General features: G+C 50.7%; 2 protein-coding genes across 2 annotated transcripts in view; one reads left to right on the top strand and one right to left on the bottom strand.

The window, feature by feature from the left end:
• Nucleotides 1–25,959, top strand: part of KCNIP1 (potassium voltage-gated channel interacting protein 1) — a 338,676-nt gene that overhangs the window by 5,443 nt on the left and 307,274 nt on the right. The window lies entirely within an intron of this gene.
• Nucleotides 14,602–23,281, bottom strand: KCNMB1 (potassium calcium-activated channel subfamily M regulatory beta subunit 1). Its single transcript, XM_045792092.2, has 4 exons — nucleotides 23,159–23,281; nucleotides 20,839–20,996; nucleotides 19,200–19,371; nucleotides 14,602–15,765 (listed from the first exon to the last, which is right to left on the bottom strand). Exons 2-4 carry the CDS (start codon nucleotides 20,970–20,972, stop codon nucleotides 15,496–15,498), a joined length of 576 nt encoding a protein of 191 aa, XP_045648048.2. The 5' UTR covers nucleotides 20,973–20,996; nucleotides 23,159–23,281; the 3' UTR covers nucleotides 14,602–15,495.

Genomic DNA, 25,959 nt, shown 5'->3' with positions numbered 1-25,959 from the left:
CATCCCTGTCACCTCTCAGATAGGTACACTGGGGCCAGGGCACCTGCCAGACATTGCATGGGCTCCAAGACCATAAGGGACCCTCCCCACCACTCTCCCTTCTTATAGGGCAAGTGTGAGGAGTGGTCATGTCAGTGGGGAAATACACAAGGTTTTAGGCACCAGGCACTCTGGAGTTGAGAGACTGACCGTTTACTAGAATTCTCTGGGAAAGCAATAGCCTTGACCCTGAGAACCTTGGCACCTACGAGATTGACTGAGCCCTCTACCAAAAGGAGCCATCTACCATGCCACCTGTCCCATGAGCAGCTCAGCTTGCATGCACTTGCCTGCCACCCCGGGGCCCAGCTAGCTCACTGTCTTGGCAGCACAGGCCAGCACTGGGTCATGTTAGGACAACCCTACTCCCTGGTTGCATCCAGGAACCTCTGAGTGCTTGTGCCTTGTCATAAGCAGAAAGTTCAATCACTGGGGGTTCTGGTCCACTCCTGGCCTCTCCAGTCACAGCCAGCACCTGCCAGTGTGGGGACCAAGCTCGCCTGGGCTCTCCCCATGCCCACGAGCCCTCATTCCAGCATACCTGTCTCTCATCCTTGCCTCCCTATACCACACACATCAGTCCTTCACCCATTTCACTGGCCAGGTCCCCATAGTCCCATAGCAGCCCCCTGCCACCTGCCAAGGCTATCCTTCTTTGGGGCCACTTGACCTCTCCTCCATTCCAGTTTTCCTGTGCCCTGAGAGATTGGCCCCTCAATAGCAGGCCCGCACTGCCTGTCTGCCATGGCTGACCAGTGTCCCCTCAGCGTCCATCTGCACCCCAGCCAGGAGGGCAGGAGGGAGGACCCCGCTCTGAGGACCCCATGGAAGGGCAGAGGGCTGGGGAGAGGAGAGGAAGCAGGAGATGAGATAGCACAGGCTCTCTGGGGCCAACAGGAAGGAAAGGAGGCCAGGACCCAGGAAAAGATGTGAGGAAAGGTGTTTACTCCTGCCAGTGACCACCCTCCCTATCTGTGAGGACACAGATCCCCAGTCTGGAGGCAGACGAAAGCCTTGCTCCTGATGGGGTGAGGGCAGGAAAGCCATGAACACAAAGCCAACCCTGGTCCCCTCTGGTTGAAGCCACAACATGTCCAGCCCATGTTCTTAGACCTACAGCAAGTAATAGCTTTGGAGCCAAACCTGAGTTCAAATCCAGATCTTCCCACTTGCTCACTGAGCAGGAGGATTCCTTCTCTGGGCCTCAGTTTCTTCATCTCTAAAATGACGGAGTTGCTGATTTTGAAGTTCCCGTCCAGTTTTAGAGTTTTAAGATTCGATATTCATAATTGCAATGCTCCTCATGGCACCTGCTCTGGCCCCGACACTGCTGTAAGCACGGCGCGTGCTTAGTCAGCCCCACTTACAGGTGAGCAATTCGGGGCTCCGGAGAGGGAAGGGCCTGGCTCTGAGTCACACAGCCAGCATGGGACAGAGCCAGAAGTGGAAGTCAGGCTCTGTCTCCACGTTCCGGCTGTGGCTCCCTCATTTCACGCCCTCCATTCCTAAAACTCAGATCCGGGATAGGAAAGCAATGAAGACAAAGTTGATGCCTCCCCAGTCCGGCCAAGAGGCAATACGTGCTCTTTCAGAAGTCAAGGTGTCAAGACCTCTGCTCTGACTCAAGCAGCACAATTCCAGAGCATCCCCCTGAGACCCAAGTCCCCTGTCCACACCGCAAACCACCATCGCAGGCCATCTTTTCCAGCCAAACGACAGAAAATAGGGGAAACTGGCTGGATAGCCCAGCCTGCAAGGACAGGAAAGAAAGAGCCCGGTACAAGGCCTCCCCCTGCAAGGCTAGCCTGGCCAGTTTCCAGTTCTTGCCGGAAGGAGGTGGGTTGGAAGCAGAGGCAGAGAACTGGGTGGGCGTCAGGGAGGGAGATGTGATTCCGATGCTTGTGTCTGGGAGGCTGGGGTTAGCCTGCCCTAATTTTCTTGCTGTAATCTTTTGATTAACCCTGGGCCAGTTTGGGTGGCATTTTTCAAACCATCTACGCTTGGCAGGCAGAGCCAAGCCCAGGCTTGCCGCTCACTATCTCCAAGCATCAGCTGGGAAGCCACTGTCATTCCGAGCCTGGAACAGCAGAAGACACACTGGCCGAGGAAGGCGCTGGCGTCCTTGTGCCACAGGTTAACCCTGCCCGTGCCTCCCCAGCCCAGAAACAGCAGCCTGTCGTTCCAAGCTCAGCACGCACTGTGCAAAGAAGAATAATTGCCACGGTCCCTTGAGTACTCTTCATTTGCTGGGGCTTTCAGGGGATCCCTACTTTCAGTCCAGCCTTAGCCCTGCACGTTTCGTACTCTCACCATTCCCACCTGAGGATGGGAGAGGTTGAATAACTTCCCAAGTTCACAGAGCCAAACGGGCGCCAAAGGTTCCGTGCGGTACTAAAGAAACACCCTCTCTATCGAACCCCTCAGCACTGTCACCCCCTGGCATGGGCGGAACTGTGCCGCCTCCCCAGTTCATTTGTTGGGGCCCTCACCCCCAATGTGACTGTATCTGGAGATAGCACCTTAAAAGAGGTAATTAAGGGTGAATGTGTTCACAGGGGTGGGGCCTTGATCAGATAGGACTGGTGTCCTTGTAAGAAGAAAGGCACACGCAGAGAAAGGGCCACATGAGGTCACAGGGGTCACCTGCCAGCAGAGGAATGAGGTCTCACCAGAGAGGTCTCAACCGTGCCAGCACTTTGGTCTTGGACTTTCAGCCTTCAGAACCACGAAAAAAATAAATTTCTGTGAAGTCACCCAGTCTGTGGTATCGTGTTAGGGCAGCCCTCGAAGGATAACAGACCCTCAGGGACAATTCTCTGAGTAGCAGACTTTCCCATATTTTGTATTGCAGTAAATACACATAACATGACATTTACCATTTTTACCATTTTTACCACTTGGAGGCGTACAGGTCAGTGTCAGTAAGCACACTCGCCCCGCTGCACAGCCGTCCCCTCTGTCCGTCTCCGGAACCTCAGCATTGCAAACTGAAACTGTGTCCTCAGCAAACACCAGCTCCCCGTTCTCCTCTCCCCCAGCCCTGGCACCCCTACTCTCCTTCCTGTCTGTACCTATCTACCTGTTCTAGGTGCTGCATGTCATGGAATCATACAGCAGTTGTCCTTTCGTGTCTGGCTTATTTCACGTAGCAACGTTCTCAAGGCTTCTCCATGTACATGTCAGAATTTCCTTCCTTTTGAAGGCTGAATAATATTCCATGTACGGACCTTGTTTCTTTTACCTATTCACCCACTGCTATTCATCCATTCCCATATTTTGAAAATACAAAAGGGATCCCATTATCCCCTTGTTCCCAGCTCTGCCTCCAGGGGTTTCTTGACACATCTGGGGTCAAATGCAGACTTTTCTCTGGGGCCTCCAGGCTTCACTTGATCTGCCCTCTGCACTGGCCTCTTCCAGCTCCGGTCTCCTCCAGGCGGTGCGCCCCAGCCCCCAGGCCCTGCTGCTGTTGCTGGCACGCTAGTGCCCCCTCTCTGCAGCCTCACAGTTACTGTTACCTCCCGTGGACACTCTGTCCCACCTCACCTGGCTCTGTCTGGAACATTCTTTCCTGTGCAGCCCCCATCTCCTCTCCCCAACACACACATCAGGCACTTCCTGTCCACTAACGCTGCCTTGTTTTTCCACGTAGCACTTACTGCTCGTGCAATGACGTTACCCATTGATTCACCTGTTGCTGGTCTGGCTCGCCCACCAGGAGTTCAGTTCCATGAGGGCAGGGGCTGTTCTGGCCATCAGCGCTTTCCCAGCAGTCGGTGCAGGGCCTGGCACATAGCAGGACTCAGTGGAGGCTGAGGGATCGACAAGGCAGGTGAGAAGCCCGAGGCCCAGGGAAGACCACCCAGCAAGCAGGCAGCAAAACTGGCCTTCAATCTGGGCCCTTCGAATCCTCTTCCCTTTCCCCAAAGGCTCTGGTCTACCTTTCTGTTAAAGGCCCTGGTACTGTATTCCACCTTCCCGTGTCTGTCTGTCCATCCACACTTACCCTTTAGCAAAGCCACCAGTGATCCTGCAATAGGGCATGAGGGTTTGAGCCATCTGTCTGGCTCCTCAGCCCCCCATCCTGAGAGCTGCCCCTTCCTGTCACTGCGGCTATGGGCCATTTAGTTCATCTTTGATTTCTTCTTCCCATGGAAAGAGGGTAGTGTTGCCATGGGGAAAGGACTGGCATTATTCTCCATTCTTCCCTCTGCTCCATTCAACTGGGAGGCCCCCCTGTGAGTGTGTGAAGTGACCAGTCCCTGCCAAAGGCCTCTGGGGGCTGCAGACACAGCTGGCTTCCCTGCCCATGCTCTAGCCCTTGGGGATCCAGGACCTTTTGGGAACATGATTTTGGGAGTTCATTAGACTCCAAAGCCAACCATTACCCTCTGGAAGCTGTTTGACCTTCGGAAGTCCCACCACTTCTTTGAGTCTCGCTTTTGCTGGAAAGTGGACACAACATCAATCTTGCAGGTGTACTGAAGTAACACTGAAGCATTCAGCACAATGTTGCGTCATAGAAAGAGCTCCACAAATGATGGCCTGTTTTCACTTTTAAGTGTTATTGCTCTTTATAGGAAGTGAGGTTATGTCTCCTCTCTCCTCTCATCTATATACTAGGCAATATATACTCCTGGGTCTCAGAAAATGGCTGGGAATGGGGCGCCTGGGTGGCTCAGCCATTAAGCGTCTGCCTTCGGCTCAGGTCATGATCCCAGGGTTCTGGGATCGAGCCCCGCATTGGGCTCCCCACTTGGCAGGAAGCCTGCTTCTCCCTCTCCCACTCCCCTTGCTTGTGTTCCCTCTCTCACTGTCTCTCTCTGTCAAATAAATAAACAAAATCTTGAAAAAAAATGTCTGGGTGACTGAAATCACCATGTGGACCAGAAGAGCATCTGAGACTTCTCCAGCATTCTCTTCACCTTCCCTCTCCCTACCTAGAATTAGAGTATCAGTGGTAGAGAGTCTTATTCTAGGCAGATGGGACAGGAGGGCTAGCATTGCATTCGAGAATGAGTTTAGTATCCAGAGCCTTCAAAACCCATTCAGGCCATGGGACGCCTGGGTGGCTTAGCCAGTTAAGCGTCTGCCTTCAGCTCAGGTCATGATCCTGGGGTCCTGGGATGGAGCCCCACATCAGGCTCCCTGCTCAGCAAGGAATCTGCTTCTCCCTCTCCCTCTGCTCCTACCCCCAGCTCATGCTCTCTCTCTCACACACACTCTTTCTCTGCATCAAATAAATAAATAAAATCTTTTAAAAAAAAAAACACCAAACAACATTTAGTCCAGTCTCTCCCCGGTCCCTGCCCATTCATAGTGAACAGTGTCCACCTGATGAAAAATAGGAAGTATGGAAGAGAAACCTTAGCTTTATAAGCCTAAACCTGAGCATTAAAACATCTCTTGTGGCCTCGGTCAGACTCCCCTAAGAATGCCTCTACCCTGGAGGTGGGAAGCTGGGCCCCAAATCTCAAAGCCTCAGGGCAGGTGGGTCTGGCAGGACATTTAGCAACATTTGGTGATTTAAAGGCCAGAAACTACAGAGGACCTGCCACGGCTGCTGGCCTGTCTCACTAGGCGCTGTGGCATAGGAGGCAGGCATGGGGCTCCCCAGCACTAGCCAGCACCTGCATGCCGTACCCTGGACTTTGACATCCTCCCCAGCGAGCTGCTGAGAGCCTGATGGTGGCCAGCATGCTAAGGGAAGTCAAGGCCACTCAGGCAAGTGACCAGCATGAGACTCCTCCTAACATTCGACCCCCAACCTCCTCTGTGTACGGATGGGGAAACTGAGGCCAGAACAAGGAACATTCTCGAAGTAGGTACATTGAGGCAGAGTCTGGGGGCTGGCAGCCGGGGACATCAGGATGAAGAGAGAGCCAGCTCCCCACAGAGGTGTGGTCACCCAGCAGATGGCTCTTCAAGTCCACACAGTCAGTGACTTCAGCTAAGACAGATCAAGGACCCTCATCTCTCCGGCTGTGACCCTGTGCCTTCTTCTCTTGACCTTGCGCCTTCTTCTCTGGCAGGGCCTCCCAAGTCTCTCTCCCTTGCCGTGGCTTGTCTCTTAAGTTTCCATGCCTGCAGCATTCCCCAGCAGAACTATGAGCTCATGGGGAACAGAGGCCATATCCTACTTATTTAAGAATGCCCAGCAGCCAGCACAAGGCCTGGCACAGAGTAGGGGTTCAAAGGATGGATGCATAAAGAAAGGAAGGAAAGGAACAGAGAGGGAGGGAGGACAGATCATAAACCCTTCTATATGAATGTCTTCCTGTGCCTCTACTCAACCCTTATAAAAGCAAAGCAGGGGCGCCTGGGTGGCGCAGTCGTTAAGTGTCTGCCTTCGGCTCAGGGCGTGATCCCAAAGTCCTGGGATCGAGCCCCACATCAGGCTCCTCCACTGGAGCCTGCTTCTTCCTCTCCCACTTTCCCTGCTTGTGTTCCCTCTCTCCCTGGCTGTCTCTCTGTCAAATAAATAAATAAAATCTTAAAAAAAAAAAGAAGAAGAAGAAGATTCTCTCTCTCCTTCTCTCTCTGCCCACCTACCTTCTCCTCATGTATGCTCTCTCTCATTAAAAAAAAAAAAAAAGGCAAAGCAGACCTCTCTCTCACCTTCTCTCTGTTTCTCTATGTCCCCAGTCTCGCCCCTTGAAGTTATCTCACTCACTAAGTCCTATTGATCATTTCTGGCCAGTGTTTGTCCTGTCGCTGTCTTCCCATTCTCAGCACTGTCCTTGAAGTCCACACCTCACCGTGTCTCAGCTGCTGTGCTGTCGCAGCCCGCAGCCTGCACTTTCTCCTGTTTCTCCCTCTCCCGTCCCTCCTCACCACGGCCAGACTGGGACAGGGTCCATCCAGCTCTTCAACCCAGGAGCCGACGTCTCGAAATCTGTTCTAAGCAGGTGATCAGGGATGCGCAGAGACTGGTACGCGGGAGTGCTTGTCACGGTTATTACACTGTAATTGTGAACAATCGGAGACCAGCTAGACGTTAGTCCAAAAACAGTGGGTGTTTTGGGGCTCATGTAGCTGATAGAGCAATATTAAATCTTTGAAAAATTATTTTGAGGACTACTTAAAAACAACCTAACCTAATACTAGGTTAAAAAAAAAATCGGGATACAAATCTGTATGTACAATAAGGTTCCAATCCGTGAATAGATATGTGTACAGAAAAGTAAAATAGAAAAGAACCTGACATATTAGCATAGGTCTCAGTGGGACTTAAGGGTTATGCTTTAAAGTTCTTCTTGATACTTACCCGTATCAGCTACGCCATCTTCAACAAGCACGTGTATTTAATCAGACCGTAAAGAAATCATTTGCTGAATATACATCTGCAGGTTTTTGCTTCTTCTCAAGACCTTCAGTGACAGCCGTGCTTTCCCTACCTTGATACCACAGCCTTCCTGTCCATGCTGGAGCCCACCCTGAGCTGCCCGGCCTGGCGCTCACGGCCATGGCCGCAGGCCACTTGCTGCTCGTGGCTCCCCGCCTCCGTCTGCATTCTCCCCCAGCCAGACTGGTTCCCACATGGTTTCCAAACCCGACTTGTGTTTTATGTCCCTGAACCTAAGTCTCCAACGATTCATCTTTTTAAAAGATTATTTGTTTATTTATTTGAGAGAGAGAGAGAGAGCATGAGCGGGGGGGGGGGGGGGCAGCAAGGCAGAGGGAGAAGCAGACTCCCAACTGAGAAAGGAACTCAGTGCAGGGCTCGATCCCAGGACCTTGGGATCATGACCCGAGCCAAAGGCAGATGCTTAACCGACTAAGCCACCCAAGCGCCCCTCCAATGATTCAGGAAAACAAATACACACACACACACACACACACACACACACACACACACACACACAAAGAGAAGGAATGCAAATACAGCAAAATATTGACAAGTTTGTGAACCAAGTACATGCTTCTAGTACTAAGTTTGTGAAGCTTTTACAGTTGGACACTTTTAAAGTTAAAAGTGGGGGGAAATAAAGGAGCAGTCTAATGTCATGCTTAAAGGTATAGGCTCTGCTCTGAAGTAAGCTGAGTTTAAATCCCAGTTCGACTAATAGGACAGCCGTGACCTGAAGCAAGTTGCTTACTTTCTAGGTCTCAGTTTCTCCACTGGTAAAATGAGGATAATGAAAATCATAGTGCGTTTCTGTCCTACAGTTGCCTAGAGGATGGAATAAATGTGCGCAAAGGGCTCAGTGAAGAGTCTGGCACACCCTGGAGCACTGTGAACTATTAGTACCAGTGTTAAATGTAGAAATCAGATTCTGAGCAGAGACGTTATCCAGGATACCTTCTACCTCCCAGCGCAACTCGGCCCTTGGATAACTGAGTGAAGGGCGATGGCTTGGAAATCTTTTGCTTGGTGATTTTCTTCCTGCCTCTGGCCCGGAGCAGCCGAAATGCAGTACGGTTCCCACTGGCATCCGTACCTCCAAGTCTTGGCATGGCGACTGGCACCGAGGAGGCCACCCATAAGTGAAGGGCTCAGGTTGTGCTTTTAAGAAAGTTCTCCTCATCAGAGACAAGCTTGTAATTTTGCTGATGCAGCCACCCTGTTCCCCTGGGCTTCCTGGAGAGGAGGCCTCACCTTGATAAATTAGCTGTGGATATAGGCGTCCTGCAGTTGGCATGGAAATGCAATTTAATTTCCAATTAAGCCTGATTTCTGGGCCAAGGGATTTGCCTGCCTCACACGTGGAGGATTATTCCAGCCAGATCTATTGTTGTCAATGATGATGGTTCTCCCAAGAAGAGGACTTTCATGGAAACTGGTCCATGGCCCTTGGATGGTTCGGCCAGGCAGGGTATGTTCCCCCAGGGATGTGGCCCCTGTGTGCAGGCATTGCTTTTCCGCAGGAACTCCATTTATGCAAATAGATTCAAGAAAGTTCAATGCAGAGGCAGGCAGTCTGTTTGTGGCCGAAATTTTTAAGATGGGGTACAGCTAGAAATGGATTGAGAGGGACAGAGAGGCAAGGTGGTCCTCAGCGGCACTCATGAGAAAGAGAAGTGGAAAGTTGGTAGTAAGGAAAGGGAACAGTAGAAAGCTCTCTGGGCTCAAACAGAGAAGAATCTGTATAATCAGAGGAAAGAGACATGTTTGCATCCCTGGAGCACCTTTTATGTGTTTGTCACAAGCAATCTATAAAACGAGGTTAGGCTTTTTTTTCCAATTGAGGAAACTGAGACTCAGGGAGATTCAACAAACGGCCGAGTTCCCAGGCCAGCCAGATTCCAGCTCCCACTTTTCTGAGCTTTTGTCCCTACAGGTTCCCTCTCCAAAAACAAATAAAACACATAACTCAGAGCCGTGAAATTAAGGTCACACGAAGCTGAAACTTACTTCCCAAAAATGTAAGAATGAGAAAAAAGCTTTTAAAACATGTTCTGAGAGAGTGAAACTAGCCAACAACTAAGTCTACCCCAGGCAAATAATCCGATGGAGAGACAAGCAACACTCACCTCCGTTTGGGTTTGTTCCTCTCTCCCCCACGGCGTGAGAGCCGAGGACTGGGAGTGATGACGGAGGACGGCTAAGAGGCTCACACGAGTTCAGGAGGTCAGAGGGCTGGCTCTGGCTGTTCCAAATCGATGAAGCTCTGGCTTGTGGCTCGGGGAATTTCAAAGGAGAGAGTACAAACAGGGTTTAAAGACACATGTCTATAAGACGTTTCTAAGAATATGATTACTTGAGTAGCCAACAGAGTCATAGAAAATTACTTAAATACCAAGAAGAGTCACATGGCCTGATTTTTATTAATGATAGTAAGAGAAGACTCTAAAGTTATGGTAAATAAGCATGCTGTCAACTCTTGGATAAATTCTAGAGTGGCCAAGCGCACTATGAGACCAATGGTTTGGGAACAACTGGGAAAGAAAACAGGGATCACTGAGAGAAGCATGGGGTCCTCGAGAAAGAGTCGTGTCAGACCAGCCTCTCTTCCATTCTGCTTTTTAATAGAGTGACCAGTTCAGGGACTGCTGTGGCCCGGGCGTGCCTGGTTCCCGCCCAGTGTTTGATCGGCTGTGGGCCGGGCGGGGGTGGAGTCTGGCAGATTGTGCTGACTGCTTGGCCCCTGTCTATCTTAGTAGTGCCCACGTCAGACCCTTGCCAGGGCTTTCTTGGATACATATGTTTGGACCTCGACCTCCCACTGTTGAGAGGTGTGGTTCTGGGGAGCCAGCTGAAAGCCTGCGCTCTGTGGGAACGTAGACCCCCAGTCCTGACTATGCTCTGCTTGGCATGTTCCGTTTTTGATACAGAGCAGAGACCACGGGGCAGGAATCACAGAGCTTCGAGAGTAAGGTCTGAAGCCATGCTGTCCAGGTTTGAATCCCAGCTCTGCATTTGACTAACTTCGGATCTGTGGCAAGTTAAGTCCCTCCCCTGTGCCTCGGTTGCCTCATTTAGGCAGTGAAGAAATAGCAATAATAACCTAAAGGGTATTGTTAGGGTGAAATGAGCTGTGCACGTAGGAGCTCAGCCCAGAGCCTGGCTGACAAGCGCTCAACACGTGTTCGCTCTTCCTACTGTTAGGGGGGACACGTTCTCGTACAGGGAGGCCTTTGCTAAACATATCCCCAGTGGAAGTGGCTGCCTCCCAGTTCAATGAGCTACTCGTCAAAAGAACATTAATGTAGATCGTCACCGAAGAGGACTCTTGTAAGAAGGATCCGAGCACCAGATTAAGCAGTGGGGAAGCACTAGATGATGGGAAAAAAAAGATTTATTTATCTTAAAGAGACAGAGAGAGCATGAGCACAGGGGGAGGGGCAGAGGAAGGGAGAATCCTCAAGCAGACGTCGTGCTGAGCGCCGAGCCCGACACAGAGCTTGATCCCAAGACCCCAGGATCACAACCTGAGCAGAAATCCAGAGTCCCTGGCTTCCCTGACGGAGCCCCCAGGCACCCAGCGCTAGAGGGTCCTAAAGAGCCGCTGACCTTCAGAGAACTTGAGTTTGTATTTGAATAGGAGGAATCAAAGAGGAGTCAACTGGCGGGGGCTCCAGAGCTGACACAGGGGCTCAGACACTCAGGACCGGCTCACTGGAGGGAAGCTGCACGTACTTAACTTAGCAAGCGCCTGTGTTGAGTTTACGTACATCAGAAAAGCGGGAGCTCTGTGTGGGGGGACAGAGATTATGGGAGATTAAAGACTCTGCTACTGACGGAGGAGGTGCAAGCCTGTGCATAAATCCCCAACTCTGTCCACCGGTCAGCTAGAAGTTGCGGGCTTTGCATCTATACCCTGCCCTTCCCCATCTCTCAGATCTTTACGGAAGTTGACTGAGGATCACCTGCTTTATAGGCGTGGGAAGGGGGAGTTATGGAAACCTAGAAAGAAGCTGAGCATCTTAATAGTATTGTGAACAGTTCTGACCTTGCAAGCCTCCTCTCTGAGAACCGCTCCCCTAGACTGGGGTAAATTTCTCCCTGACTTTCTGCTCTTGCTTCAATCTTTCCTTCCCACCCCCATGTGAAAAGGCAGCCACTGATGGGGTACAGGATGGCTACACTTGGTTCAAACAGTATATTCCCAAATATTTCATATAATTCAAAATTCCCTAAATGCAATTCTAATACGAAAGATGAGATATTTTTATGCACCAGCCTATGTTGTCAATTAGCAATAGAATGAATGCAGTTTACAATCCACTCACTCGAGAAAGGAGTTCTAAAAGTAGGAGAAGTTTTGGATAAATTGTTGATGGGGGTGGGGTGGAATCATTTCAATAAGTCACAAAAAGGTTTTAGTAATATTTTATAGTGCACTATTCGGAATTGGTATAAATTAGGCTCTTCACTGTGAAGAAGGAGGTCCTTGATAATGGTGCGGGAGGGGAGAGGAAGAGTGGCAAGAACGGAAAGCTCTTTGAATGGCGGGCACTGGGTCTGATTCATCTCCACCCTCCTCATCCCCTGTCTCCGAGCCCCAGAGCGTGGGCTGAGTTCCAGGGGAGGGACAAGGGAGGGCAAGCCAGGTGCGTCTCTCCAGGCGTGCGTCACTGCCTATGAGATGAAAAGCAAAAACAGCAGAAACATGAGATGCTCATTAGCAGTGATTTATTAAGAACTGATGAGGGCTTTCTGCTCCTGGGCAGCCATTATTCCAAAAAACATTTTTCCTTAGTGTCTAACTTATCGTGCTTAAATGCCCATTATTTCATGCTCATCCTGTCTGTGGGCAGCAGGCAGTTGGAAGCCAGTCTTATTGACAGGAGGAGGGCATTTGTCCCAAGCCAGTGAAGGCCATCATCAATAGTGCATGGGCCAGTGGGGGCTGGGCATTTTTCTAGAGCCACATGACCATTCCCTGGGCAGGGGCTGTTTGGATATTCTGCGTTTCTGTGTATTGTAGCCCCAAATGCAGGTACATGGAAACCATATGCCAAGAAGTCCCTTTCAGTGAGACTTATGGTGGGGACTTTTTTCTTCTTACTATTTAAATTAACTTATGTTTTTGAGATATTTGCAGATTCCCATGGAGTTGTAAGAAATAATACAGAGAGATTCCATTGTACCCTTTGCCAAATTTCCCCCAAAGGTAATGTCATAAGGTTAGTACCATTACCATAGCACAATGTCACCACTGAGATTTTCTTAAAAGACTCTGAGGACTCTTGAGACTTCCCTGACCCCAGAAGGGAGAAACTCTGGGGAATGGTGTGCTGTCTCTCCTTGGAAGGAATGTCCCCAAGTTAAGAAACTGGAGGGCATAGGGATACATCAGGGCTCCCTGGCAGAAGTGAGAGGTGTTCAGGCAAATTATAGATGCCCTCCCCTCATAGCCCTGACTTGTGTGAGGGCACCAGTGGGTTCCAGGAATGCAACAAGGTTCCTTACCTGGCCCCTGGGGCTTTGGGGGACTGGGGTCCGCAGCCCTTTAGCTGAGTCTGCTCAAGTACTGTGGTTGACAGTCCGCTCTGGAATCACACAGCCCAGGGCTTGATTCCTAGCTCCTGCCAGGAGGATGACCTGCTATATGGATGACCTTGGCCAATGACCTTTTAGAACTTCAGTTTTTCCTAATATCATATAGCACTTACCATGTGTCAGTTACTATTCTAGGAAGCTTATAGAATAACCAGTTTAATAGCAATGATCCTAAAAGGGAGATATTGTTAGTTCCTATTTTGCAAATGAGGAAATTGAGGCACAGAGAGGTTATTTGCCCAAAGTCACCCAGCTAGGGAATGGTAGGGTCAGGTATTTGAAACCAGGCCATCCTCATTCAAGTTCCCATACTAGCCACTGTCCTGTGTTGCTTCTCCTCCTCTCTGCGCAGGCTCAGTAGTACCTCACTGAACTGTCACGAGGCAAACTGCTCAGCACAGTGCCCGGCATGTAATACATAAGCACCAATAAATGCTAGCTTACATTATCACTGGTATCATTGCTTCTGGAAATTTCTGAGTATTCAGTTACTTCCATTCTGGCCACCGACCATGTGCCAAACCTTTATTCGGCCCTCCCAACTACCCAAAAGGAAGAGTCACTTTTTTTATAGATGAAACACCTGAGAACCAGAGAGATGAAATCTGGCAGAGGCAGAAACAGGATTCCTACCCAGGGGCTGCGGCTAGAATCACAGCTCCAGAAGGAACTTCAGAGACACCAGCCTAACTTCACATCCAGCTCAGGACTTGCCCTGTCAAGCAGTCATTTATCTGTTCTGAAAAGCCTGGTGACAGGGCCCTGGTTCTCTACGCTGCTGGTTCTCACGCTTGAGGGCACATCAGAAGCCCCTGCGGCCACTTTTAAAACAGAGTGCTGTCCCCCTCCTCCGTCTGCCACCTCACCCCATCCCCTTGGGGTTTCTGATTAGGAAGGGCTGGAGCCAGGGCCTGAGAATGTGCATTTCTCCCAAAGCTCCACAGAATGCTGATGTCGCTGCACCAGGGACCATACTTTGAGAACCACTGCTCTTGGAAGACCCCTTGGAGTAGTAATGGTAGAGATGATGGCATGCTCCACTTACGCCCTTTTCGAGCTGAGACAGGCTTCCCTTGCAGGCCAGCGCCCTATACTTACCTGCATTGTAAATTATGAATCCCCATCTATGTGGTTCCCTTCCTTCCAAAGAGGGTCCTTAAAATTACATGTTCTCAAAAGCCTGCCTGCCTCGGATTGGAGCCCGACCCCCTCCCAGCCCACTTCCACTGCTTGGTGATGTGAGGTCCACCCTTCCAAATCCTTCCAAAATAATATCTATCGTTGCTTTTGTGATTAAAAACAAACCCAATGAGGGCCACCTGGGTGGCTCAGCAGGTGAAGTGTCTGCCTTTGGCTCAGGTCATGATCCCGGGTCCTGGGATCGAGCCCCATGTCGGGCTCCCTACTCAGCGGGGCATCTGCTTCTCCCTCTCCCTCTGCCCCTACCCCCCACCCCAGCTCATGCTCTCTCTCTCTTTCTAAAATAAATAAATACAATCTTAGAAAAAATGAAGAGAAGCATATTTGTTTCAAAAATAAAAATCCAATGAAACCACATCTTCCTACTGCTGAAAATTTATAAAAGTATCAAAGATAAAAAGAGGGATGAGAAAGAAAATTAAAATTAACCACCATCCCAAGCCCCAATCTCACTGTTAATATTCCGATATACTATAGTATATTTTCATATAGCCTCTGGTGATATATATATGTGTATATATACACATATATATCTTTTATTGAGATATTGACATATAACATTACATTAGTTTCAGGTGTATAGCGTAATAATTTGATATTTATATATATATTGCAAAATGATCACCACAGTAAGTCTAGTTAACATCTGTCACCATACACAGTTACAAATTTTTTTTCTTGGGATGAGAACTTTTAAGATTTACTCTCTTAGCCACTTTCAAATACGTAGTACGGTATGGTTAACTGTAGTCACCGTGCCGTCCATTACATCCCAAAGACTTAAGTATTTTATAACTGGAAGTTTGTACCTATATTTGTTAATATTAGAATAAAAATGTATATAGCACCTAGTGTCCTACAGGCACATTCTAAATGTTCTCTATACGTGGGAGCTGCTGTGGTTTTCATTATGGAATTCAAAGAAGAGAGCGAGGTCTGCCAAGGATGGCAAAGGTAGGCCTTTGAGCCGACCATGAGAACACGGGCGTGGAGACGCATCCTTGCCACCTGTGGGCTGGTGGGTGATGCAGCAGGAAGTGGGCTTCAGTCAGTTGAGCGGGGAAAGATAGTGGAAAGCTCTTGCCAGCTGGCCTTGAGCTCTCGGAAGCCCCAGGGAACCGGTGTACATTCTTAATCAGGAATGACACAACAAAGGGATTTCCCGAAGCCCATCCATGTAGCAGAGGTTATTACAGATCTGCAGGAACAGCGAGAAGGCAGGGGGAGGGAGCAGGGGTACACACGTCGGGAGCAGCCTGGGGGCCCACCCAGTCCCCCGTGGCCCGGGCAGCGCTGCGGCATGGAGAGGCCTACTTCTGAGCCGCCAGGATGGAAAGGGACTGGTTGATCTTCACCATGGCGATAATGAGGAGACCTCCGGTCAGCAGGAAGGTGGGCCAGAAGAGAGAGAAGAGCAGGGTCCGGGGCCCATAGAGCCGCTGGTATAGGACAGTGGTCTCATTCTCCCGAGTTGCTGAGAAGCAGTAGAAAGTCTGTATCTCGTGGAATTTGGCCCTGACCTTCTCCACTTCGGCCCGGGCTGCTTGGTAGTTCTCCAGGCTGCCTGGGATGTAGGAGCACTGCGGGGGGAAAGGCGAGAGCACCCATGAAGTTGGAAACCCTGGTTTCTCTGGGAGAGATGAGGGGCCGGCACGAAGTAAAGAAAAGCGTTGGCTTTGGAATTGGGCCCCCCCATGGGAGCGAGGTCTGTCGAAAGCTTGGCAGGCTGTGCACTGCAGGGTTCTAGAGGGTTCCTTCACAGTGTCCCGTGTGAGGGTGGTGGCCCAGGAGCTGCTCAGGGGACACGCCAAATACCCCGAGGCAGGGGCCCAGCTGGAGTTCTGGTCCTGCTTGCACTGGCTGTAGAACTTCAGGCATATTGCTTACCTTTCTCAGCCTCGCTGTCTTATCTCTTGAGGGGGTTAAGAGCAGTATCTCTTTCAAAGGACGTTATTAAAGGACTTCAAGCTTAACCAACTAATGAGTGACACCCACTGAATGGGCTCTGTATTTGGATTCGGGGCAGAGGTCATACACTCAGTTTCCCACAGGGCCCACACACAGAAGGTTCACAGGTGAAGTGGGTGAGGAGGGAAGGAGATGACAAGTGCCAGCTGACACTCGCCTTGCACCACAGAGGACAGTCAGGGACTGGTGAGGCCTGGTGAAATGGAGAGAGCCAGAGGCATCCAGACTGGCCATCGTCACTCTATCTGGACAATGGATGCCATGCGATCCAGGAGACCTAAAATAGCCAGGCCTCTGACATTTCAAGAAAAGCCAAAAAGTCAAATTTTAATGTGAACTCCCACAATTTTAAACTATTGGCAAAAATGTGAATTGCAAACCCTTTGAGGTCTAGCCCTGTGCGAGCCAAACAAAGATATTGGCAAGCCAGCATTCGACACGGGGATTCAAAGGAAGGAGAGAATACACTTGAAAGTGCTTGTACCGGCAGAGCGTAGTACACACTTAATTCTGACACCAACTGTCGTCATTAGGAGCCTCTGGCTTGGTCAGGTCCAGCTGGAAAGAGGGGAGGCCCTGGTTTCATCTCCGTTCTGTGCCGGGAGGTCTGAAGGTTGCTTATGTGAGGCTCTGGAAGGTTCTGCAAGCTGGTTCCCCCACAGCACCTGCAGCAGACTAGCTGGAGCGCTGGCCAGGGCACAGGTTCCTACTCACTCTGAATTGCCGAGGGTGGGGCCCAGCAAACAAGTGACTCCTTCATGCACGGTGGTTTGAGACCACTGGCCTGGGGCAGTCATGTCCGATATCAAAATGTGGAGTGTTGAGCCAGCTTCTCCCCAGGCCTTGGTTACTCCCTCGATTTGAATGAGACCCTGTCCCAAGCTGCCTGCCCTGACAGCAGTCATCCAGTGGTAAAGAAGATGGTTGCATCACGGTCCTGACAGCCTGCGAAGTGGGGGAGCTGTGTCCAGAGTCGGTTCCCAGCCAGCCAGGGAGCCGCTGAGGCTGGGGAGAGCTGCCTCCAAGGAATCTGACATTCAAAGTTGCTGGGTACTGCAGGGTCCCAGGAGCAGCTGAATTCAGAATTCTGCACTGAGAGGACCTCGCCTATCTCCCCAGTGCCTCTGGCTATGACCTTGGGGAACTTACCCCATTGAGCAAAGGTGTGGCTGTGGAGCCAGGCAGACCTGGATTCAGACACCAGGTTCAGACACCAGGTCCAAGTTGTGTGACCTTGGTGGGTGCCACCACCTCTCTGAGTCTTGTAAAATAGTTTGTGAGGGTAGCTGCCGGATGACTAGTCATGGAGCCAGGGCTGGAAGGTGTGCTGCAGAAACTGACCCGGGGTGCACTGGGGCAGGGAGAGGCTGGCGACCTCAGGGTCAGGCAGGCAGCCTGCAGGCCAGCCCGCTCTCAATCCCTGTCACACCAGTGATCGCTTCTGCTTGACTTTGGACATTTGCTTCTTGTTCCTCGGGATAGATCAGCAGCCACTGAATGCCAAAGAAGCAGCAGGAGTCCTGGCAGGAGCTGATTCAGGGGGACCTGGGGCCTCTACCCCCATCTGGTGGGGCTGAATCATGCCAGTGTTGACAGAACAGGCCTGGCCCCCTGCACTGTCCAGATCCACTTCTCCGTGACCCCCCTACACTGTCCTAATCCCACTGCGCACCCTCGGCACCCTACCCCACTTCTTCTGAGGTTGGGCCAGTGTATTTTTTGGTAAAATGGTGGTTGTAGATAAGCTTAGCCCTTCCCCCAATTCCCTTCCTTATGCTGGACTTTCAAAGCTTTAAAAAAATTCCCGATTGAACATGAATGCCCAGCTCCACGCTTGGTGGGCCGGCTTCCTCCCCTGCTTCCCTAATGGTGCTGTGTTGTGTCCGGCCCGGAATGCAGCACCCACTTCTCCTGGCCTACTGCATTGTGTCTGCTCCCTCACTCAGACATCCTCAAAGACTATCGTTGCAGGAAAGAAAAAAATCAGTAAAGTGTTTTTTATAATCTTTTTTTTAATATGGGAACTAATTATTATCCATAACTTGTAGCATCCTTCATTAAAGTTTGCTTCTCTCAAAAAAAAAAAAAAAAAAAAAAAACCAAAACCTACCAGAAACAAAAAGCTTTCTGCTTCCATAATTGGGTCGTGTGGAGCCCACCTGCCCCTTGTGTCAGTGACTGCAGCACCCCTTCCAGTCCTGTCTCTTCTAGGCCCTTCCTCCACCATGCCGTGGTCTCTGCCCTCCCCTCGTCAGGCATGCTGCCCTCATGTCTCTGTGTATCTAACACCTGCTTGATTTTTAAAGCCTGACCCAAACGCTTTTCTGACACCCTCACCTCATTATTGGCTGGAAAAGTCACTCCTGCCTTTAACCTCATAATGTTCTCTGTTCCTCTCTGGCACTGACCCCTCCCCACTAGGTATTACTTCCCATATGAGCTCTCTCCTCCTGAGTCCAGAGCTCCTAACACAGGAAGTGCTCAGTGACCACTGGATGAATGAATGAATGAATGAATGAATGAGTGAATGGATACGGCCAACTTGTATTTTCTGGAAGAAGGGATAGGATGAGGGGTTTGGGAGGGCGGTGTGGAGAGGCAGTGATGGCAAAATCTCCCAAGCACTGGCCTCCAGAGATTGCTTCAGCCCTGGGCTCCTGGTTTCAATGAGCAGGGGATGGTCTCAGGGGTTCTCCTCCGTGGGGTCAGCTCTGATCAGCCTCACACTGGACTCACCTTATAGAAGTGGCTGCCATCCACCTGACATGGAGCTCAGCACACCAAACAGCCCCTGACATCATAAGAGCACTTCAGAAAGGGGCACCCAGGTCATGCAGCAGTTAGTGGCAGAGTGGGGATTCAAACCCAGAGCTGCGAAGTCTGGCTGGACCTCATACCAACTGTGGAGGCTCAAGTCAAGTAGGCTCAGCTCTCTCAGCCTCCTCTCTCCAGAGTGGGGATGGGGATTCAGTTAGGAAGAGGCCCATACACATGCCGGGGGCAAGGGGACACATGCCCTTCCCCACCCCCCCACCCCCATCAGTACCTGCTGGTTCTGGTCCCGAGTGTCCTCTGTGTGGTACAGCACAGCCCACCGGCCCACAGCTGACACATTGACCCAAAGGCACGGGTACTGCGGCACCTTCTTCCCCTCCAGCTCCTCCTGTTCCTTGATGTTGGTCTCAATCAGATGGCACGTGGATTTCTGGGTCCACACGCTGGAAAGACCACGCACACACACACATATCTCAGAACTTGGGTGGCACAGAGCACCGGGTTTCAACCCGTTTAGAGAGACCTAGGGCTGTGACCCTCATCTTGCCATAAGCATCCAGCACCAAAGGAGTGTGACCCCCGAGTCCCTGGATCCAAGAAAAGAACCAGAGAATCAGAATATCAATGCTTATTAGCCTCTTAGACATCATCTACATAAATGGTTCTCACCCTGGCTGCTGACCGAAAACCCTGGGAACTTTTGAAAAGGTTCCCATGTCCAAGCCACACCCCAGCACAGTTAAATCAGAATTTCTAAGGTGGGCAAGGCTCAGGCCCTGATATGTTTTTAAAAGGTCCCTGCCTTGATTCTGATAAGCAGCCAAACCCTGAGACCCCTTATCCGCATCATCCTCCCCTTACAGGTGGTGGGAAGAAGAGTTCAGAAAGGTCAAGTGACTTTTCTGAGGCCACACAGGACCTGAGAGCAGGTCTGATTAGCTTCAGAATCTGTGCTTTTTTTTCCCCAGAAAGGGTAGACGCAAAAGGTCTTGATTTGAGCCAGGGTAGGGACGTGAGTGGGGATGGTGCTTAACCTGGAGATAGCGGGTCACGGGCACCCAGCAGCTCTGAGCAGTGCCTCCCTTGGGTAAGATTCCAACCTGGACTCTCTCCAGGGTTATAAAAAGTGAGGAAGAAGCAGGCCCGGGAGAGGCTAACAGGCTCATCAACACATGAGCGAATCAATTGTGACTCATCTCGCATTTATCAGGCAGGACCCACATTGCCAGATGGAGGGGCTGTCAGCAGCCGGAACATGCCCTGAGGCGAGGGTCGGAGATTTATCCTCAAAAACCAGGTGGAGAGGACCGAGCACGTTTGTTCCAAATAGAGAACGAATCAGGAACTTCACAGCTTTCCCTTTAAAAGCTCAGGTGGTTGACATGCCAGGGAACAAGGAACATTCTCTGAGATTCCAGAGCAGAGCTCCATCGGAGCAGCTTTTGGTTCAGTGTAGACATTTCCTACTTATCAGAAAAGCCCCAAAATGAAATGGTATATACAATGGGGTCCTGAGCTTCCCGTTCCTTGAGATATTCAACAGGAGGTTAGACGCCCACCTGGCCGGGAGGTTTCAGAGAGGGAGTCAAGCCGTGCAGACAGTTTATGAAAATCTATAACCTCTGATGTCTCCTGGGATCAAACGGACACTGTGGGATTCGCTCTGATCCTTTGCTGCTGCTTGTGAGAAGCGCCTCCTATGTCTGCTACCCTCAAGTCCCAGATGAGAGGGGTCCAGGCAGGCCTACCCTCCTTGCACTTGAACCCTTCACCCTAAGAATGATTGTCCAGACCTTCCTGCCTGGTGTGAAGTCAAGGGAGGGGTAGGAAGAAGGCTGGGGTTCCTGGCAGACCAGACCCGTCGGAGAGCGGCTGGAGGATGATGGGGGCAGGCCAGGAGAGCTCCGTACCTTTTCTGGTAGAGGGGCAGCATGGTCGTGCCCAGGATATAGTAGGCGATGACGGCACACATCACCATGGCCACACCCAGGCAAAGGGCTCGAGTCTCTCCCCGCTTCTGGGCCATCACCAGCTTCTTCCCCATGTCCACTGCAGGCAGGGGTCATTTCTAGAGCCACAGAGGCAAACAGACATGAGAGAGCATAGGTGACGAGTAATCCACAGAAGGGGGGACAGGTAAGAGGGAAGGGTGCTCAATGATCAACATCCTCTCTGGTTTGCTATGGAGCTTTGCAACTTCCGAGGGCTGTTTGCCCCCATGTAAACCTCCCATCAACTCTCAGAAGCAAGTGTTATCATTCACTTTCTACAGTTGAAGGATCTGTGGCTCAGAAAAGTAGGGTGACTTGTCCAAGGCCACACAGTGTGTGATAGGTTCAATAATGGTCCACAAGATGTCCATATTCTCAGACCTGGAATCTGGGAGTGGTACTTAACATGGCAAAGACCTTAATTTAAGGATCCTGAGATGGGGGATTATCCTGGATTATCCATGTAGACCTTAAATGTAATCACAAGGGTCCGTACAAGAACAGGGCAAAGGGAGATGAGACACAGAGGAGGAGAGGGTGATATGACCAGGGAGGAGAGATTGGAGCCATGTGGCCACATGCCAGGAAGTACGAGCAGCCACCAGAAGCCACAGAAGACAAGGAACAATGGACTGTCCCCTCAGCCTCTGGAAGGAGTGAGCCCTGTCAACACCTTGATTTCAGCCCTACCGACACCTCGCTGGCTTCCAGAAGCATGTGAGAGGAGATTTCTGTTCTTTGGGGCCACCAAGTTTGTGGTGATTCATTACAGCAACAATAGAAAAGGAATACAGGAGATCAGTGAATACAGGGGGCCGTAGGGGTGGGACATCAGAGCACTTTCTCCTAGGATACTCATCTCAGAAAAACCTGGAGCATTTCACAGTTTACAAACAATCCCCAGGCAAGGCTGGCTGGGCTTGGGGCAGCAAGCAGAGAAGGAGCAGCGGGGCCCCCAACCAGCAAGGCGGGCTGAGGCCCCAAACAAACCTGTTCTTTCCTGGAGCATGGGTGCACTGGAGGAGCTGCCCTTGGCGTGTACCCTACCTTCCAGGCCCCTCAGTCCTCCCAGCCCCGGGCACTCAGGATGTGAAGGCAGGGGCACCATGTGACCAGGTCTGAGATGTCAGGAAGGGAGGAAAGGAGAGGAAAGGCTCCCCTGTCACAGAGAAGTCTGAACCCTGCTGCTTGCCCAGATCCGGCCTGCCTGCAATGCTCTGATGAGATCGTTGCCCACACCGAGTGAGCAGCTTTGCAGAGTCCTGATCAGTGCTCCTAAAACCACGCAGGATAAAAGAATAGGGTGAGGATATGGTGTGAGTATAGGATTGAACAACCACAGTGAGAGCCTTCAGGCAGGAGGAAGGGGAGGCACTGCTGATGTCCCCTGAGGCCTGGAAGGAAGAAAGGGATTGTAGCTCTAATAGGAGAGATTTCAGTTAGACTCCAAGAAGAACTTCTCACTTTTGAGAATATCTCTGGACTTTTTGACTCTCTCTTCCATTTAGAAGAGTCACTCAACATCTGGGGAGAATTTAGGAAAGATGGAGAAAGGTTAAAGAATATAGGGCTTGACATTCTGGTTGACAGTCTTTTCCTTAGAAGGCCAGGGCACAGAGTACCGTGTTCAAGGGTTTGGTGGAGTGTGGGGCAGGGAGGATTCTGAGGTCAGCAGATCTGGAATCAAATCCTGACTTTGCCACTTAGCAACTGTGTGGCCGTTAAAACGAGAAGAAGAGTACCTGCTTCAGAGAGTTCTGACAAAGATCGAGTGACATACCAGATATCACCTATTGATCCCAGGGTCTGGCCCCACGCCAGCTCTCCATAAATACTGGCTGTTACTATTAACAAAGGGAATCCTAAAGGTTTGGAGCACTAGTCCCCAGTGCTCTTGCTGAGTCTATTTTTGTCCCACCCCTCCCCTGGGGACAAGTGTCAGGACTGGTCCTGCTCTCCAGCCTGCTGCTCTCTGGCTGCTCTGGAAGCTGGGATCTGAGTGCTAGGACACTGAGTTACTAGAGTGACCCAGCCATGGAGCAGGCCACCAGACCACGGGCCCAAACACCAGCAGGTCTAGTCTTGGGTGACACCACTGTCAGCCCCTCTGGAGCCCAGAACTGTGATGGACTTCCCCAGGAAGCGAGTTCCCACTGCCAGCCTCCCTCCCCCAGGATCTCCCCTCGAGCCCCAGGCTTCAGAGAAACCACTCCCCAAGTGCTCTGGATGCAGTACTCACAGTGTCTGGTGGCCTGGAGTCTTCAGCAGGCAGAGACTTTGGGCCTGGCCCCCAGCCCCCACCCCAAAAGAGGCTGCCTGAGCCGCAGCAGGAAGCTTGGGCTGCCAGCCCATCTCTGGGAAAGCGGCCTTTGGTCCCCATCTGGGACAAGCTTCCATGCCCAAACATGGTCAAGTCTGAGCACACAGCCCCGGGACACAAACTCCAGAGAGTCCGTACCAAGCCCAGGAGACAAGGGCAGCTGTTACCCAGGCCCCCACACCTGCAATTTCCAGGGTCTGTAGGAAACAGATTTTGAACAACAAAAGACTGAGCAAAACTGAGAAGCCCGGAAAGACCATCCTGATACATTTAGAGACATTTCTTCGTCATTCAGTCTCTCCGGGCTGGCAGAGAAGCCAGGAATAGGAAATGATTTTCCTTTCTTTGACACGAGGGAGGGAGGAGGAGTTAGAGCTCTAAGGGGTTGGGCTTATCAGCTACTAGGGGGCTGGCATATCCCCACAGGAGCATCCAAACCTTTCTGAGCCTTTGGTACTTACATGCTGTGTGACCCTGGGCAGGTCACAGGACCTCTCTGAGCCTCAATTTTCTCAACTATGTTGTTGGGTTTTTTTTTTTTTAACTAACTTTGTTTAGGGATCACGAGTGTTAGGGATAACGAAGATTTGAGGCAGAGGAAGAGAAACCCACCTTTTAAAGCCCAGGCAAGCAGAAGGTAAAAGCAGTGAGACCTCCACAGCTGCGCCAGCCAGCCAGGTCCAGGGACAGCCTGCTCGGCCAAGTGGCCTCCCAGAAACTGTCGAAATACAGTTTGGGGTCATGGGCAGAGATTTGTTCCTCTCAATATGACAAGTGAGCAGCAAGGGTTTTTTTTTTTAAGTCCTAGACTTCGAAGATTGACACCGAGGGACACAGGGCCTGGAATGAATCCCCAGAGGAGTGGTTTTCCAAGATGCTCCTTGGCCCAACCAGGAGCCAGAAGAGTCCTTCTGGGGCCCATGAACTAATGCAAAAATGCCAGTCCTTCCTCCCGCTCCCCTAGGGAAGGGAGACACCGTGCGTGCAACAGAGCCATTTTTAAGTAGGACAAAAGGGCTACTTGCTCATAATTGACGGAATGAGTTATTAAGGGTTACACATTTGGAATTTATAAGCAAACATTAACATTCTTCCCAAGATACTTTTCCCCTCGGAAGATGGAAACAGGCAAGGAAGAGGGACTGTAAGCTCTTCTGCTGCACGAAAGGGAGCCCCCCTCCAAAATGCTGGGACAAGCTCTGTTCTCGAGGGGTTGTGGAGAAAAACTCAGGTCCCTAGCTGGCTGTGGGGCTGTAGGTGAAGCATAAGGCAAAAACAATGCTACGACAATAAAGATTAATGCTCTGCATTAACACAGGTTGCTAGAAATCACAAATACCGTCCCAACTCCAAACTTCCAACACCTTAACGTAATAAGCCCTGCTGGCCCATAACAATCTATTCGGGAAGAGATTTTTCTACCCATTTTATAGATGGGGTAACTGTGGTTCAGAGAGGTTAAATAAAGTGCCCAAGGGAAGTTACTTTGCATCTCTGAATCTCAGTCTGTCTTTTTCTAGAATGGAGGCAATTATACCTAACCCCTCAGTGTTTTTGAAAACAAAGGAGATCACCTAAGCTACCTGACAGGCGGATCGTATTTTCCAAAGATGGCCACGCCAACACGCATCCCATCCCACATGCTCGTCTCACAATGTGACATCAACACTCCTCTGTCAAGAGGGGCATCTGTCCTTCGACCTGGGCAGAGCTCTGAAACCACCTTGCCAATAGAATGTGGTGGAAGTGACACTGTGTGATTTCCAAAGCTAAGTCGTAAGCAGTGATAACTGCTTTCCCTGGGCGCCCCTTCCCTTGGAGCCAGCCACTGTTTTATGTGGAAGCCAAGAGGCCACACGCAGGGGCTCCAGCTGACAGCCCCAGCTTGGCTCTCAGCCAACAACCAGCATTCCCCCCCGCACACCGACCTGTGAAGGAAGGAGCCTGCAGATGACTCCAGCCGCCCCCCCCTTCAAGTCCCCCAGCTGAGGCCTCAGACATCACGGAGCAGAGACCAGCCACCCGCTCTGTGCACCTTCTGAATTCCCCATCTACAAAATCCAGGAGAAAATTAAGTGGTTGTTTTATGCCACTCTATTTTGAGGGAATTTGTTATGCATCCATAGTAAATGGAATATACTGTAAGTGATTTAGAAGGGAAACTTACTGTTGCTGGTGATTGTGGTAGAGTTGAACGAGTGGGGATGAAAAAGCCTGAGATGACTGCATAGAGTGCTATGGGGGAGCTTTAGAAATGCTCTCTATATTCTCATCTCAGGTTGCTCACCGCTGCACAAACGGAATAGAAGGACAGTGTTACGGGAGGGAATTTTCATTTATCGAGCAACTACTCTGTGCCAGGGCATGAGCCACATCCATATGCAAATACATATACATACACACATGCATACAGATATGCACGTGCATTTGCACATGCATGTACACGTGTATACATACAGCGCACACATACATGTGAGTACACGCATATACATGTGCATGTGTGTGCGTACACAGTTATACATGTACAGTTACACATACACACATCTACACGTGTGTGCACATGCATTCGCATACACACATGCACACACATGTGCGTGCATATACATGCATGTGTGCGCACACGTGTATACAGATGTGTACATACGTACATGCATACACATATACACATCCATACACCTATACACATCTGCACACACATATACACACATATGTGCATACAT

Source organism: Ursus americanus, chromosome 15, assembly GCF_024610735.1.
Source record: "Ursus americanus isolate L20-20 chromosome 15, mUrsAme1.1.p, whole genome shotgun sequence".
Classification (NCBI taxonomy): Eukaryota; Metazoa; Chordata; class Mammalia; order Carnivora; family Ursidae; genus Ursus; species Ursus americanus.
The sequence above is the reverse complement of the archived record's forward strand: the minus strand, read 5'-3'. Positions and strand labels throughout refer to the sequence as shown.

Coding starts and splice junctions, on each gene's coding strand:
- KCNMB1 (XM_045792092.2), bottom strand. CDS start 20,972: ATGGGGAAGAAGCTGGTGATGGCCCAGAAGCGGGGAGAGACTCGAGCC. Junction 19,372..20,838: donor CTGCCCCTCTACCAGAAAAG/GTACGGAGCTCT, acceptor TGGTCTTTCCAG/CGTGTGGACCCAGAAATCCA. Junction 15,766..19,199: donor CTCGGGACCAGAACCAGCAG/GTACTGATGGGG, acceptor TTCCCCCCGCAG/TGCTCCTACATCCCAGGCAG.